This window comes from Myotis brandtii, unplaced genomic scaffold (genome assembly GCF_000412655.1).
Source record: "Myotis brandtii unplaced genomic scaffold, ASM41265v1 scaffold209, whole genome shotgun sequence".
NCBI classification, from domain to species: Eukaryota; Metazoa; Chordata; class Mammalia; order Chiroptera; family Vespertilionidae; genus Myotis; species Myotis brandtii.
In genome coordinates, this window is record NW_005357806.1 from 337,496 (window position 1) to 354,808 (window position 17,313).

The following is a 17,313-nucleotide window of genomic DNA, read 5'->3' on the forward strand; positions in this document are numbered from 1 at the left end:
CGGGGGGGTGGGGTGGGTGGGGGGGGGGGGGGGGGGGTAATGTGAGGATAAGGACACATATGTAATAACTTAATCAACAAAAAATTTAAAAATAGATAAATAAAGAGAAATCTAAAAAAAAATTAAAAAGATTTTCTATTATAAAAAGAAGAAGAAGAAAGAAAACCTCCCCAGAGAACTGTACAAATTGTGCAAGGTAGGTTAAAAGAAACTATGAACATTTGAAATGATTTTAAAAAGCAACTTTAAGCACTGCCCATCCTTAACAGCCCCAGTGGAGCAGTCACTGTTCCAAAGGTAGTAAGTACCCTTTTTTATCGGGAGTTACTGGGCTGAGAAGAAAAGCCTCACACATCTTAAAAGTTAGTCTTTTCAAGCAAATACGTTGAGCCCTTTTCCATCTTAGAGATGTGCTTGGTTAGGCCCGGGTGTGTCCAGAGAGCCAGATGTCCTTTCCCATAGACCTCAGCTTGTGGCCTTTCTCTCTGAGCATGACATCACTCTAAGTGCTATTTTAGGACAGAGGGACTTTGTATCTGCAAAGTCAGGTAAACCTTCATGAGACTGAGCATGTAATTGGCTCTTCGTTGTTCTTTTAAAAGGAAATGTGACTGCCTCCAGGGACAGAGCCCCAGCCCGATCACTAAAGTGCGGATGACAGCAGCCACTCTACTCACCAGCCCAAGCATCACAATGTCTTGCCTTTTTTCTTTCTGAAACCTTAGAAGGTCGCCTGATAAGGAAGGTCATGACCTCTAGGGAGATGAGGTTGTACTCAGGTCATTGAGAAATTAGTTCTGTGTCAACTCTTTTTCTTCTAGATGTGCCAATGAAAGAGATATGTATGTGCAAAAAAAGAACTGATAGGCCATTCGTTTTCCATGTGCAGTAGATGATGCATTCAAACAGTTGTTGGAAAATAAGACTCCAAGAATCTTAATAGCTGGATTTACAGTTAGTAACATGGACATGAGGTATAGATGTTTTTCATAGTTAATGTTGACAAAAATGCAAGCACAGCATGGTAAGTGTTTATCACAGTACCTGGTATATAGTAGGTGTCAGTAATGTTAGTTCTCCCATTTGACCCTCCCTCTCCCATTAGAGTTGATTTTAGTCAGGGTTTTTTATCATGTATTTTCTTTTTTATTCTCTTTTAAAGAGCAATTTGAGGAAGCTGAGGCAATGTATCAGGCTGCAATAAAGAACTGAGTAGAAAGCTCAGGCTTAAACGTGAACCACAGCATGGCCTTAGTCAAGCCTGGTCAGTGAGATGAAGGGAAACTGTTTTGTTAAGATCAAGTAACATTGATCGCTGATCAGGTCTATCTATGAAGAAAATGACAGTGACCCAAACAATGCCTCAGAAGTAAAATACATGGGGCTCGGCAGGAAGCTCACACTGGTGACAGCTGCAATGTACTGTGGGACTGTGACTTCTCTAAATCTTCAAGTTCAGCTCAGTAAAATGCACCCAGCCATGTGACCATACCTCTAAGGCAAACTCTGCAGGACATGGGAAGTGCTCTTGATGATTTAGGAAGCAGTCATCTGCTGTTAGTACCATTTATACACATTTTTAAATCCACGATCTTGTAATGCACCCCCACAGCGTTACAGAACCTGCCTTTAAATCTGGTCATGGTACACGGTAGACACTAGTTTCCACAGATTATACAAATCTTCATACCTTTTTCTCTTTCCTTATTTAAAATACCTTATGGAAAAAATATGATCATTGGTCAGATGCTATTGTATGGCAGGTGCTATATAAAATACACTTACTTCATCTTATTTAATGTAAAATCTCTTGGGCAGAAATTCTTTTTTATGATCTATGCAGAGCTCCATATACTGTTGGCAGGCAATGAATGCTTATAAATAATGAAAAGAAAGATGTCAAGTTTAATGCAAGAAAATGATTTTATTCACATTGACTAATGGACTGGCTGCCTGCAGTAGACTGTACTTTTAATTATTTTTTCAGTAGAACAAATTCAAACAAGTTTTATTTTCTTTTTTCTACTTTTTTAAAGAGCAATTTGAGGAAGCTGAGGAAATTTATGAGGCTTAGAGTAAGGATTGTCTAGAAAGCCCAAACTTAAACGTGAATCACATTTGAAGCACTTCTGTTTTCTAGAAAGTAAGTTACATCATGAATTATTTTAAAGCTGAGCTGCCCATTTGTGCATATAAAATTGCTCAATGTTTTTCCTACTCATCTATAAGCAACATAATACAAACTAGGAGTTACGCACATTAAGAAATTAAAAACCAAAATGCTCAAGAGAAAAGCCTGATCTTCTTCCTTCTACTTCAACCCACTATTGCCTCTATTTATCTTGCCAACAATACACTTTCTCTTTGCCTTTGTGTTTACATATTTATGAAGTTCCCCCAATTCCTCCCCTGCCACCTGTTGCATGCAAATTTGTCAGTGAGGCATCTCTTGTCTCCTGCCAGTCAAACTTGCCTTCTAAGGCAACATGTCTGGAAAAATTATAGTGCAAAGAATAAACATTCCTTAGGGAAATGTATACCAAGCACAGTTATCCCAGTTCAGAAATCTCTCTAGGAAGTTTTTTTAAAGGAAGCTATCTAGACTAGAGAGACCTGATTCTGTTTCTCATTCCGAACTTCTCTTACCCTGGGGATCTTTGTCAAGGTACTAAACCTTTTATGCTTTAGCTTCTGTATCCCAGAAGCATAACTTTGTCTATTCATTTTATCTCATAATTCAAAGGGGTTTTAGGTAGCTATGTAATTTTTAAATACTTGCTAGGATCACATATGCAAGTGTTTTAACCTATATGTTGCACTAGACAAATGAAAGGTACTGTTATAATTATATGGTTAAAAGTCCGATTAAAGATCTTGCTGGTGTGGCTCAGTGGTTGAATGTTGACCCATGAACCAAGAATTCACTGGATTGAATCCCAGTCAGGGCACATGCCCAGGTTGTGGGCTCCATCCCAGTAGGGGGCATGCAGGAGGCAGCCGATTGATGTTTCTCTATCATTAATGTTTCTCTCTCTCTTCCTCTCTTTCTAACATCAATAAAAACATATTTTCTTAAATGCTTAACACTAAAAAAAAAAAACAACTTAAAAAATACTCTTAAAGTAAATATCACTAAAATAAAATTTTAGCTTTAGAAGTTTCAAACTTTAATTGACACACATTGATTAAAAGCAATATCTTCAAATATATTTGCTAAGTATAGTAACTTAAAAAGTCCCTTGGAAGTGTCTGCACAATGATTTTCTTTCTTAACAGATGCATATATTTGAATAAATGAGTCATAGATAATCACAAAATGTCATATCAGCTAGCATGTTGGCCTACAAAAATGTTTACTAAAACACCTCAAAAAGCAAACAAGACATTTTAATTTTTATTAATTATATTATCAGGTACATAATTTTATTATACATAAAAACTATTGTCATCATTACTATTGTTGCTTTGCTATTGTCATATTGGAGGATAGAAGTCAATAGTAAAATGGTCTTAAGCAATGGCAAGGAGAAAAATTTAAAGAGCAAGCTAATTTACAAACTGAGTAACTGATGGTACGGCTCTATAGTAATGAGGAAAAACGATATGCCAGAGAGAGATTGAAGAACCCCAGTGTTTTATAAATAAGGACTGTTCTGATCTTCAACTCATAAGAGGTGAGAAGCTCTCCAGATAAGGCAGTGCCCATTACCAGCTGTCCATCAAACCCAGCCTCAGTCATCACGGCCATGGTGACCCTGAGGAGACTGCCGGTCACGGAGAGAGAGCATAGCTGCTGAAAAAAGGCACAAATGACAAAATGCCTCTTCTTTGCTTTGCAAGTTGCTCAGAGGTCTTAGCATTTCCTGTCCACTTTTTAATTAAACATTAATCAGAGGAGATGTGCTCTTAGGATATTTGCTAATTTCATCTATTTGGATGGTACTGATTTTCTTACTCAAGGAGAATAATATAAAAAATATTATAAATGTTATCCTAACTAATTACTGGTTAGAACATGGGGTTAATGAAGCCAAAGCTGGAATGAATTCCCATATGGCACTGGCCACTTTAACAATGCAGTAGACGAGGATGGTAGAGAGCTCAGAATAAGTCTACCCTCCTTGATGGGACGGACCCTTGGACTCTGGTCCATGTTGGTAGCTCAGCAAGGCAGGCACTGTTATATACAAAGGAAGACATCATGACCTTTTTCTTAAACCTTTCTCTAGACATATTCTCAAAGACCATGTTGGCACATGATTCAATCCCTGGACAGTCCTCCCTAATTCTAAATTTAGACCTTTTTGAAATGTAGCTTATTTTTAAAAAGGAATTTTATGCTTTGTTCTCAAAACTCAGCACGCCACAGGTGGCACCCAGAGGGACTATGCTATCATCGCCCTCGGTCACCCGTGGGAGTGCTAAGTTACAACAGTGGCAGTGTTTGCCAATTTACCAGGAAGCTGTGGCACCTCAGCCTTCTCACGGGGACTCCATGCTGGTGGGTGGAAAGCCACCACACATTTTTTTTTTAAAGGAAAATGGGAACTGGGGAAATGAGTATAGCATATGACATATGGAGGCTTTGATAAGCCTCAAAACAGAACCAGGATAATGACAGTATATCCATTTTATAAAGATTAGTGTGCCACTCATGTTAGATCCATTTGCCAAAATCACAAAAATGCTTTTTGATCTCATAAAAAATATTTTAAGGTAAGGTCTTTCTTGTCATTAGAAATGCAATCAATGAAACTTTTCTTACACGCTTGCTGTGTGAAAAACATTAAAAAATATTTTAGCACTATGGCAGTAGGTCATGATTTGACATACTTAGTTAACTTTTTATTTAAAAGTGCAAGCCATTTCTGTAAGTTTCTTTTGGCCAACCTTGCTAGATACACACACACACACACACACACACACACACACACACACAACTATAAACTGTGGTACATACAGCAATAGATGCTGAAATTTCTTGTCAGAAAAACAAATACAACGTATTATATGTACATTATATATATACACATATATAAACAAATATAATATATAATATATACATTAAATGTATACATCTTATATAGTAACTAGAGGCCCAGGGCACGAAATTCGTGCACTGATTGGCACATGATTCAATCCCCGGACAGTCCTCCCTAATTCTAAATTTAGACCTTTTTGAAATGTAGGATATTTGTAGGATATTACAAATAAGGACTGTTCTGATCTTCAACTCATAAGAGGTGAGAAGCTCTCCAGATAAGGCAGTGCCCGTTACCAGTAGTCCATCGAACCCAGCCTCAGTCATCACGGCCATGGTGAGCCTGAGGAGACTGCCGGTCACAGAGAGAGAGCATAGCTGCTGAAAAATGGCACAAATGACAAAATGCTTCTTTCTTAACAGATGCACATATTTGAATAAATGAGTCACCGATAATCTCAATGTCATATCAGCTAGCATGTTGGCCTACAATAGTGATGGTGAACCTTTTGAGCTCGGCGTGTCAGCATTTTGAAAAACCCTAACTTAACTCTGGTGCCATGTCACATATAGAAATTTTTTGATATTTGCAACCATAGTAAAACAAAGATTTATATTTTTGATATTTATTTTATATATTTAAATGCCATTTAACAAAGAAAAATCAACCAAAAAAATGAGTTCGTGTGTCACCTCTGACACGCATGTCATAGATTCACCATCACTGGCCTACAAAAATGTTCACTAAAACACCTCAAAAAGCAAACAAGATGTTTTAATTTTCCCAATGCCTCTCTTCAGGGACACTTTATTTGGTGAGGTAATAACAAAGTGCATGAAATTCGTGCACTGGGGGGGTGTCCCTCACCCCAACCTGCACCCTCTCCAATCTGGGACCCATCTAGGGATGTCCAACTGCCCATTTAGGCCTGATCCCAGTGGCAGTCGGACATCCCTCTCACAATCTAGGACTGCTGGCTCCCAACTGCTTGCCTGCCTGCCTGCCTGCCTGATTGCCTCTAACCGCTTCTGCCTGCCAACCTGATCACCCCCTAATCACTCCCCTGCCAGCCTGATCAATGCCTAACTGCTCTCTTGCCAGCCTGGTTGCCCCTAACTGTCCTCCCCTGCAGGCCTGGTCCCCCCAACTGCCCTCCCCTGAAGGCCTGGTCACCCCTGACTGCCCTCCCCTGCAGGCCATCTTATGGTGGCCATCTTGTGTTCACATGGGGGCTGCCATCTTGTGTGTTGGAGTGACAGTCAATTTGCATATTACCTCTTTATTATATAGGATATATAGTATACTAGAGGTCTGGTGCACAGATTCATGCACCAGTTGGGTCCCTCAGCCTGGCCTGCTCTCTCTCATAATCCAAGACCCCTCAAGGGATGTCAGAGAGCCGGTTTCAGCCCAATCCCCACAGGCCAGGCCAAGGGACCCCACCGGTGTAAGATAGGGGCCAGGGAGGGACATGGGAGGGCTCTAGGGCATGTCTGGCCCATCTCACCCAGTCCCAATCGGCCGGACCCCAGCAGCAAGCTAACCTACCAGTTGGAGCATCTGCCCCCTGGTGGTCAGTGCACATCATAGCGACTGGTCCAACAGTCGGTCAGACACTTAGCATATTAGGCTTTTATGATATAGGATAGTTAGTATATGCATATAAAATATATATATTATAGTGTGATATAGTGCACCTAAGGCATTTTCCCAATGCCTCTCTTCAGGGACACTTTATTTGGTGAGGTAATAACAAAGTGTCTTCTAAGCCAAGGTCAGTGTGGTTTTGCAGGCTCAGGTTTTGGCCATGATGGGTCAGGCAAAAGCTGAAAGATGCTCAATCACACTGTGTCAGAGGACCCTGGGTGTCTCGAATGCTACAGGCAATCTACAGGCAGCACAAGTGAGCACCACGATAAGAAAGCCCCTCTTGGCAGTGTGTTTGAACTCAAAATTAGAAAATAAGTGACATAAATAATTCATGAATTTGCACATTGAAAACACTGCACAATCTTGAATATTGTCAATTGGCAAATTATTCTCTCTTGTGGAAGCTTTTCACAGATAAACTTTCAATCTTAGATTTCCATTTGAGGTATCACTTCCAGCTCACCGCTGAGCTGAAGATTTTATGTGGCATTATCTCATCTTGTCCTCAGTGATCTCTATAATAAATAAAGACTAACATTTGTGCGCAATGTGGCTTGTCATCCTCATGTTGATACATTTAATCTTGATTACAATCCTTCAAAGCAGGTGAACCACCTATGGTAGAAGCTGTTATTACTTGTCTCAATTGTAAAAGCCACGCAAGCAATAAATTCACAAACCCAAACATTTTTGAAGGTCTGTTATGTACTAGACACTGTGTGGGTACCAAAAATTGCATACTAAGAATTAAAAAAAACAACAACAACAACACTACTGCCTGTGTCTTCATGGAGCTTACAGTCCAGAGAAGGAAATAGATGTTGAACAAGTCATCACAAAACCAATGTAGAGTTATAGCCATGCTCTCTGATGTCATTAAGGGTGGCAGGGTCCCTAAGGAGCATATCATCAGGGGACTGGAGTGATGTGAGAGGTCAGCTGTTCTAGTGGAGTGATATGGAGGTTAGGCTGGGTGATGAATAGAAGTTTAGGGAAAAGAGGCAACAAAATAGTGCACACAAAGGCCCTGCGGCAGCAGTGGGTGGCCTGTCTGAAGAATCAGTGTGCTCGAACAGGACATAATATGAGATGGGGCCGCAGAAGTTTCTGGGAGAATCTTTGAGATTTTAAGGAGAAGAGCGACAGTCAGATTTGTGCTTTGAAGGGATCTCTGGCTGCAGGAGGGAGGGGCAGGGAATGCTGGCTGCAGAGTGGGCAAAAGGGACCTGTGAGGAGGCTGTTGGAGGGTCCCGATGGACATGGACCAGAGCAAAATATCCAACCCCAAATCTTGTTTTCTTCCAACTCTATCACATGACCTCCCTGTCGCCAATCTGTAAATGGGAAACCTAAGAGTACAGGGAAATTGTTCTGTCAGGGCCAGGTGATTTCTCAATGAGAAAGTCAAGAAGAATGAAGAATGTGAGTGTTTTGATTCTCACCCCACTGTGCTATCTGACATACCATGCCAGCTAATACATAAGAATAAGAAGTATGCGTTTATTGTTTTAGCAGGTTTTACTTACTATGCTTTCACTGTCTTAATTTGCAACTCCTGAGCTTTTGTTCACAAACAGTAACTCACTAAAAAAGCAAAACCTCCCTGACAAAGTTCTGGAAGAAACATTTAATTGAGTCAAGGCAATAAGTTTATGAATGAATATCAATACCCTGATCTTTAAGCATATGCAGTAAAATCTAACTTCATTGGCATGTTTGCCTGATGAATCTTATCGTTAATTGACATGATAGTTTAACTTGGTTTTCAGTTTATTATTCAGGATCCCACGGGACCTCCTATTCAGCTTTCTCTTTGTTTGCCTACGAAAGCCTCCTTTCCAGCTCAACTGATCCCTACATATGCGTTGGGCATTTCTACCTCTGTGCCTGCACGTGTCCTTTCAATAGCCCACCACACCCTGACTTCATTGCACCCATCCACGAAGATGCACCCTGTTCCTTCCTCTCTTGGGAGGCTTTCCCTGACCAGTGCAGCTACTCTTTCCTTGCTTCTTCTGGACTCTTCAAACACTTACTGTCTATGCCAGTAATTTGAAAGTCAATCTATTGAATTGTGGTGTTAGGTCTCTTTGAGTACATTTTATGTCTCCTACCAGATTGGAAGTTCTTTGAGGAGACAGACTGCTTCTTTCTATATTTATGACACTGCATTTTGCATCTGGTAGGGGTTTAAGATTTACAGCACAAAAATAAAAGGTGTACAGTCTGCTCATTGATCATTTGCAGTCAGACACACCTTGTGTTTTTCTTTCATTAGGCAAATCCCGTAGTTGGAATCTGTGATATCTGAAGATCACACCAATTGTATTTTGGATCAAATTCCAGGTGATATAATTGTGGATGAAAATGAAAAAAAATGACTTAAAATATTGAAAATCAAGTACAAAGATAGTTGGAGAAATTAATTTGATGTGAACCCTCAATAGTGATGATAATGTCAAATTTGAGGTAGAAATTACCTGATGTTCTTTTATCTGGTAAACATTTTCAAGACCAGTCTTCTTAATTTCTTATTACTAACATAATTTTATTATAAACCTATAAGTATATATGTTGTATGTTACTAAAATTATAAAGACGTTGCTTTGAAATAAAGGTATCTGCTGATTGACCAATGAATCAAATGATCATTATATGGAAGAAAAAATACAGAGAGTAAATCATTGAGTTAATACTAACAGCTAAAATGTGTTGGGTACTTAATGTATGACATACACTATCCTAATAACTTTATATGTACTACCTAATTAAAGTTCAGCAACAGCCCTATAAGATAGGTAATGCGATTAGCCCCATCTTACAAATAAACTAATATACAAAAAGACTAAGTAATTTGTCCAAGGTCACACAGCTAATAAGTGACAGAGAAGGATTTGAACCTGGGGTTTTAACTACTGCACTATATTCCTTTTCTGGTTAAATATTAATTAATCTCAAAAACATGCCTTACAGATTTATTTTAGCAGTTTCTTTTAAGATCATATTTCTTCACTATTTCTTATTTTAATAAAACTAACCTAATAAACAGGTGAACCAGATTGGCCCTGATCGCCAGCCAGGCCTAGGGACCCTACTCATGCATGAATTTCATGCACTGGGCCTCTAGTGTATAAATAATGGAACAACAAATCAAAGTTTCTCTCTCTCTCTCTCTCTCTCTCTCTCTCTCCCTCACCCCTCTCTCCTTTCCTCTCTCTCTCTCAAATCAATAAATTTTTTTAAAAAAATTTTTAAAGTATTGAGCATCTTGTCGTGGAGATATATAAGCATAGACCAGGTGACCAGATTAGTGATGAAATAAAAGATATTACTAAATTGGGTCTTGAGCTGGGTTAGGCAATTATTCTAAGATTCTGTGATAATGAAAAGTGGTTTTTTTAACTATATTTTTATTGATTTCAGAGAAGAAGGGAGAGAGAGAGAGAGAGAGAGAGAGAGACATCAGTGCTGAGAGAGAATCATTTATCAGCTGCCTCTATACTAGGGATCGAGCCTGCAATGCCGGCATGTGCCCTACCCAGGAATTGAGCTGTAACCTCCTGGTTCATAGGTTGATGCTTACCCATTGAGACACCAGCGGGGCAATGAGAAGATTTTACAGGGCAACATATTCACAACATTGGATTTGGCAATGACTTCTTGAAGATGACACCAAAGGCACAGGTAACAAAAGAAAAAATAGACATATTGGACTTTATGAAAATCAAAAACTTTGTGCATCAAAAGACACTATCAACAGAGTAAAATTTAAAGTGACTCACAAAATAGGAGAAAATATTTTCAAATCATCTATCTAAAAAGGGGTTAATATCTAGAAGAGATCGAGAACTCATAGAATTCAACAGGAGAAACAATTCAATTCAAAAACTGGCAAAGAACTTAAATAGACATTTCTTTAAAGACGATATACAAATTGCCAATAAGCACATAAAAAGATGCTCACAATCACTACTCATTAGGAAAATGAAAACAAAAGTACAAGAATATACCACCTCACTCACATTAGGATGGCTACTATAAAAAAAAAGTGGGGATAAGGACACATATGTAATAACTTAATCAAAAAAAATTTTTAAAAAAAACAGAAAATAACAAGTGTTGGTGAGGATATGGGGAGACTGGAAACTTAGTGCACTGTTGTGGGAACATAAAATATTGTAGCTGCTATGGAAAACAGTATAGCAGTCCCTCAAAAAAATGAAAATAAAATTATAATATGCTCAAGCAACTCCACTTCTGGAATTGCTTCAAAAGAATGGAAAGCAGAGTCACAAAGAGATATTTGCATACCCATATTCATAGCAGCATTATTTATAATTGCTAAGAGGTAGAAGCAACCCAAGTGTTCATCAATGGATGAATGGATAAGCAAAATGTGTATATACATACAATGGAATATTACTCAACCTTAAGCAGGAAGTTTAATTCTGACACAGGCTACTGACATGAATAAACCTTGAGAGCATTATGCTAAGTGAAATAAGCCAGTCACAAAAGGACAAATACTGTATTCCACTTATTTGAGGTGACCCAACGAGTCAAATTCATAGATACAGAAAGTAAAATGGTGGTTGTGAGGGGATGGGGAGAGGTGAGAAATGATAGCACAACAATATAAAAGTATTTATACTACTGATGCTTAAAATGGTTAATTTGGTAAATTTTATGTATAGTGTATTTTATCACAATAAAAAAAAATTGGAAGGAAAAAGTTTTTCTTACCAACTCCATTATAAGCAGCTTTTAGAACAGCTGAAAACCACAGTTTTCTTACAGGTCAAGGCCAGCAGGAAACAGTGCACTATAATAGAAATCCCCAGAATTCCCTGCAGGCGTCTCAGTCTCTTTGAGTCCACAAGATTAGCTCTGCAGGGAAATTACACATTCCAGCTTCCTACACTGTAGAATCAAAAGCTTGTGCTGGGCCTGGCATTTTGGAAAATAATAGTGACTGGCTTTCTACTACTTAAATAATAGTAAATAATACTGATAATTATTGTATTAACCATTTAAATGCTTGTTTGTGAAGAGAGTGGTTTACACAGCCCTCTAGTGTTACAGACAGCTTCTCATTTCCTCATCTGATGATAGTTCTTATGTATTTAGAGCTATAAAGCCACTGGGAAACTAAATTCAGGTCAAGCCCAGGCCTGGGTGAACATGGGTGAAACCCAGCCCATCAGGATGGAAGAAATAACCCATTTCCATGTGGACTGGGTCCCCGTTGTGTTTTCTCTTTCTGTATTTCTTCTCTTCGAAATGATTTAAAACCTTTCTTTTCATTGAACTCTTTGAAGACCATGGCATGGATGTTTAAAAGTGAAATTAGCAGTCTGTGGTCTGCTTTCTGTATCTGGATGTTGAATATCAGAAATCCCTTGTTTTTCTATAAATAAAAGCTGTAATAGTAAGAGGCACCATGATTTGACTGATCACAAATAGAACCATATGGACCAGGAAGCAGTTAGTACACAGCAAGCACAAACCAGCTGGTGTGAACTAAATACCCACTAGAACTTAATTGACTTATTTTTCTGTCCTACTCAAATGTCAATACTCAAGTTTCACTTTAAATATTATTTTCTATTTCTGAGACTTGTCTTTTTTCTTTTCTTTCTGACCTTTTACTAGTAAATAATCTTGCTTCTTCCTCCCCCCACCTCTTGATTTTTCCAGAGAAGAACTACACTCAATGACTTTTCCAGTCAAGAGGGCTGAATACTTTGGCTCTATCTAATAAGAGATATCTTTTATCCATTTTTCTCCACTCTGACTCAGTACTCCATCCCTGCCCACTCCTAGCCTTCCCCTCTCCTACCGCATTAAAGGGCCGGAGACTTTTGTTCTGGCTTCCTTAGCAGTGAGACTGCCACTGGCCCACCCACCCTGGACCAGCAAGCCTTCCCACAGGGAACAGCAGCAAGGGAGAGCTGGCGCTTTCTCTCGCTCAGCCTCTGGGCCGCCCAGTGTAAGTGTCAGACTTGGCTGTTCTTTCATTTTGTCTTGTCATCTGTGTCAGCAGCTCTCTCTAGCTCAGAAGAGCTCTTGGGAAGGAAGCAAAACAGATGGGGCAGAGGATTCTGGGAAGAAGGTGAGTGGGCAGCACCAGGAGTCAGTCTCCCCACCTGGACAACAATTGCAGTGACGGAACATCTCGCGGGCCACGCTGTGCATCTGGGTGAGAAAGAGGTGATGGGGGCCTCGCCTTCACATCAGCGAGGGCGCAACCGGTGAAGCTGTCCTCTCACTCCCAGGTGAAGCTTTCCTCTCTCGCATTTCAGGTGGTGCATCTGGAGACATATGATGCCAGCCCTGGTGCTGAGCAATTTGCATTTCGGAGGCAGAAGATGAACCTGAGCCAGCGGCGGGCAGCAGAGGCAGGAAGCTGCCCGCACCCTACAGCCGGCCCAGACAGCTTCCCGACAGGTGGCAGCACGACCTTTTCGATGGCGGCTTCGGCGCGGGCGCCCATTTGGAGACGGGAGGCAAACTGCTGGTGTCCAACCTGGACTTCGCAGTGTCCGACGCGGACATCCAGGAGCTGTTTGCGGACTGCGGGACTCTGAAGAAGGCCGGCGTGCACTACGACCGCTCTGGCCGCAGCCTGGGAACGGCCCACGTGCACTTTGAGCGGAAGGCAGACGCCCTGACAGCCATGCAGCAGTACCACGGCGTCCCCTTGGACGGCCGCCCCATGAACATCCAGCTCGTCACCTCACAGGGAGACACGCAGCGCAGGCCGGGACCCAGTGTCAACAGAGGCGGGAGGACTAGGAACCGAGGATCTGGAGGCTTCGGTGGCGGCACCCGCAGAGGCGCCTGCGGAGACAGCCGGGGCAGAGGCAGGGGCACCGGCCAGAGTTCCAGGCAGCAGATCTCTGCGGAGGAGCTGGATGCCCAGCTGGACGCTTACAACGCGAGGATGGACACCAGCTAAAGCACCAGCCAGTCCGTGCGTGCAGCTAGGCCTGGGCAACCTGGCTGGAGAACCTGGCTACGCTGCTCATCAACCGAACGCTGTCTCCATGTCATTCCTTCCTCGCCGACTGCGTCCACACTTTTTTCTCTGAAATCAATAAAAAATATATTAAAAACAAAATACAAATAACAAGAAAGTTAAAAAAACCCCCACAAAACCTTGAGTGGTTCATGTTTCCATATTACACACTATAATAACACATACTGGTGTTTTTAAATAGAAGAGGTATGTCATTCTTCCCAAATGTGCAGTCATAAGTACTTTGAAATACAGCCCTATTATGTTTACAAGATCAACATGTATTTATTATTCTTCCCTGGCAGATAAGAACTAGTGTTAAGGTTGTGCTACATAAACATTGCATTCACTTTCTTGTTTTTATGACACACGAAATGGAATCACTTATTCACCAGGACTTTTCCCCTATAAAACTATTCACAAAGTAACTAGCACAGGGAGTTGAATAATAAATCAAACACCATATAAAACCTAGGCTTCTCTATAGATGCAGATCAACAGGCTGAGCTTTGCATGTTACAGGAGACAGAAAGTTCCTCAGACAAGGACTTCTACTGAAAACCAGCAGCTGGGTGTGAACCTGTCATAAGGGCGAAATGATCCTGATGACTAACACATAGCAGCACCATGTAGGTCAGTGATGGCGAACCTGACACGAACCTGAGGACGCTTACAACGCGAGGATGGACACCAGCTAAAGCACCAGCCAGTCCGTGCGTGCAGCTAGGCCTGGGCAACCTGGCTGGAGAACCTGGCTACGCTGCTCATCAACCGAACGCCGTCTCCATGTCATTCCTTCCTCGCCGACTGCGTCCACACCGTTGGGAACCCCTGGACCTGCTGGGGCTGGACCCCAACCGAGCAGAACGCGCTCATCGCCAGGGCCGGGCTGGCCAAGGTCTTCATCGGGGAGGTGGTGTAAGAGGCCCTGGACGGACGTGTGCGGGAGCTGGGGGGGAAACGCCGCCCCTGCAACCCCAGCATCTCAGGGAGGCCGTGCGCAGCTTGAGCGCCAAGGGCAAAGTGCCCAACGTCAAGCCCAGAGACGTCCTGTTCCCCTAGGACGCATGCCTGGGGCCCAGGGCACGGCCTTCCTGGGGCAGAGACTGCGGGCGCTGCAGCGCCTCTGTCTCCCTTGCTCCGCGGACCATTCACCCAGGACGATCCCGTTTTCCTCAAAACTCCCCCACGTGGGCCGAGGGGCACCTGGAGGCCTGGAGCTGGCTGGGTGAGCAGAGGCCGGTGAAGAAGAGCGCCTGCCAGGATGGAGCCCGCACCCTCGGGTGGAGAGCTGCTGGGACAGAGGGCAGGCTCTCCCTCCCGAGGCTGGGCCCTGCTTTCCCAGGGAGCCTGGCGGTGGTGGCTGGGACATGGGCGGCTTCTTCCCGCTGCTCTTGAGGGGATGACACCACGCCAACTCCTTCATTGGTGACGCTCTTCCCTGAAGGGCGCAGGGAGAGCAGGAGACCTGAGAACGTCTGTGCTTGTGAATCCTGACCTTGAGCCCGTGTTTTGCTCTCTTTGGTTTTGTTTTATTTCCCTGATCGTGAACCTGTTTTAACTTGCACAAATAAAGATAAAATCCACAAATCCTTCTTGTCTCCGAAATGTCTACGTCTCTTTTCCTTCCCACGGTGCTTTGTGTCACCGAGTGGTCTGGCACCCGCTGAGGCGTCTTTCTTTCACGTGGTCTCCTAGGCTCTGATGAGACAGGAGACCAAACCCAATCGCCAGGAGCACCTGGGGAGCGGCCGCCATTACATGGTCCGCATCTGTGTGCGGTGTCCCACACTTGCCCTGAGGGGGGTGCTAGGCAAGCGTTTCCAAGGGCACCCGAATTGATTTCCAAACCTTGTGGGGCGATCCAAAGGTTTGCCATTTTACCCAGCATCCCTAGAACCTCAGCACCCCGGGCAAGCACAGAGTGACAGCCGGTGTTGTCCACGGGGAACTAAGCAGGCTGATGGGGAGGGAGCAGACCCATTCCAATTTTCCCTGAGCGTGCAGGATGCGGCAGAGCCCTTCATGACAAGGTCCATGGTTTCCCTTCAAAGGGTCATCAGCCTTCACAGCACAACTCCTCCAGTGGTGTCTACAGGGCTCCTGCGCTCTGCTAGGCTTGCCCCCCTGGCCTCTGAGACACCCAGTTGGGGCAAAAGCATATAAGCCCCACTGTCCCACTCTAGTGCTGAAGGGATGGTATCTTCCACTTTGGGTCACCTCCCAAAGGCAAAACGATCCCACACCCACCCCCTCCACCACACACACACACACACACACACACAGACACACCACACAGACGCACAAAATGTTGTTTTATTTCTCTGCCCATTTCCATTTGGCCTTTCCAGAGACGGAATCCAAAAGCACATTGGTGTGTGTTTCTGGGAAGCTTCGTGACTTTAGGAGAGTCGGCAAGTTCTACTTCATGCCAACATATCCTCTTTCTGACACTCTTCTTGACCAACTGGCTACCCTTATCACTCAACACTGACCCATGTGTTCCCTATGCGATGATGAGAGACTTCTCAAACTCATGTTCACAAACTAAGCTGGAACAGGGAACCCTCACCCTCCGTGTTCCAGAGCCATGATGAGTCAGATGGCAGTTAGCAGTCCACCGAGGAGAAGAGCCAGAGCAGTGTGTTCTGTAGCTCTGCGTGTCTCTATCTATGCGTTTAGCAGCCATTTCACTAGGGCCGGTAACGCGACCGACCGTGGAGTACCCAGTCCTAGGCGACCTGACTTGAATGACAGTGATGAGAGAAACAGAATCTCGAGGTCCAGTCCTCACTTGGGGATTCCTCTTCAGAAGGGGCAACTGCCGCCTTCTACTTTCCCAACTCTTCTCTTTCTGAAACGCACCCTCCAGATACCATATCCATGCGGTAGATGGAGAGGGGGTGGGTACAAGGGTCAGTGACAGGCCCTGTGGCCCCTCCTCCTCAAGGGTGTCTCAGGTTTCAAGGGACCTGGCGTAGATGGCATACTGCTCTTAATATGTTTGCTCCCCCTTCTTAGCGCTATGTGTTTTAACCAAGGTCACCTCTCCCTGAAAGGTTGTTTCCCCAGGTGGGGATTTTTTCCCTGGAGTTAGAAATTCACAGGACTAAGGAAGGGAATAATCAGTAAAACCTCTTAACTAAGTGCCAGGTGGGTAGTTAATCACATTAACTAGGAACAATCACCCTGAAGCTACATAATCTTTACTTAGGATAATCTTCTTCAGTTACTTCCTTGTAGCTTAACAGAACAATGGAGTAGTGACCTTGGAATGGAGATAACAAACGCCCTAACCTTTGGAATAGAATGGATAGGATTAAAATCAACTGGTATAAATACAGATGTAGGAGGAGAATAAAGACAGAACCTGGAGTTGCAGAGCCGCCTTCCTACAGTCCCAGAGCTGACTCTGTGCGGGAAGGTCCAAAACGACTTCGACCTCAGCCAGGCACCTCACAACTCAGCCTGACCAGCCCAGACCACAGCGCGCACTGTCCACGCTGCTCCTGAAGCCAAGCGACCACCGCAAGCCTGGGACTCCGCGCCCAAAGTGAGGGACCAACGAGCTGACGCGCGGGCTCACGCCAAGGCATATTCCGCGCCCGCCATGGCCGACATAATGGACATGTCTCTGGACGACATCATTCAGCTGAACAGGAG

The 17,313-nt window shown here is 43.2% G+C and overlaps 2 protein-coding genes across 2 annotated transcripts in view; both read left to right on the top strand.

The window, feature by feature from the left end:
• Positions 1-4,387: 4,387 nt before the first annotated feature.
• Positions 4,388-14,332, top strand: LOC102263097 (THO complex subunit 4). The gene is made up of 3 exons (XM_014539234.1): positions 4,388-4,501; positions 12,994-13,601; positions 14,316-14,332. Exons 1-2 carry the CDS (start codon positions 4,388-4,390, stop codon positions 13,588-13,590), a joined length of 711 nt encoding a protein of 236 aa, XP_014394720.1. The 3' UTR covers positions 13,591-13,601; positions 14,316-14,332.
• Positions 14,333-14,717: 385 nt separating this feature from the next.
• The window catches only part of LOC102263396 (THO complex subunit 4), a 3,303-nt gene continuing 707 nt past the window's right edge, over positions 14,718-17,313 (top strand). Inside the window, exon 1 of the mRNA XM_014539235.1 lies at positions 14,718-14,878. Within this exon, the coding sequence (XP_014394721.1) occupies positions 14,718-14,878 (161 nt within the window). The remainder of the gene's footprint in view (positions 14,879-17,313) is intronic.

What these genes read in the sequence shown, in the direction of transcription:
- LOC102263097 (XM_014539234.1), top strand. Translation starts at nt 4,388, where the DNA reads ATGCTATCATCGCCCTCGGTCACCCGTGGGAGTGCTAAGTTACAACAG. An exon ending in CTCACGGGGACTCCATGCTG is followed by an intron (nt 4,502 to 12,993) that starts GTGGGTGGAAAG and finishes TGCATTTCGGAG; the next exon opens with GCAGAAGATGAACCTGAGCC.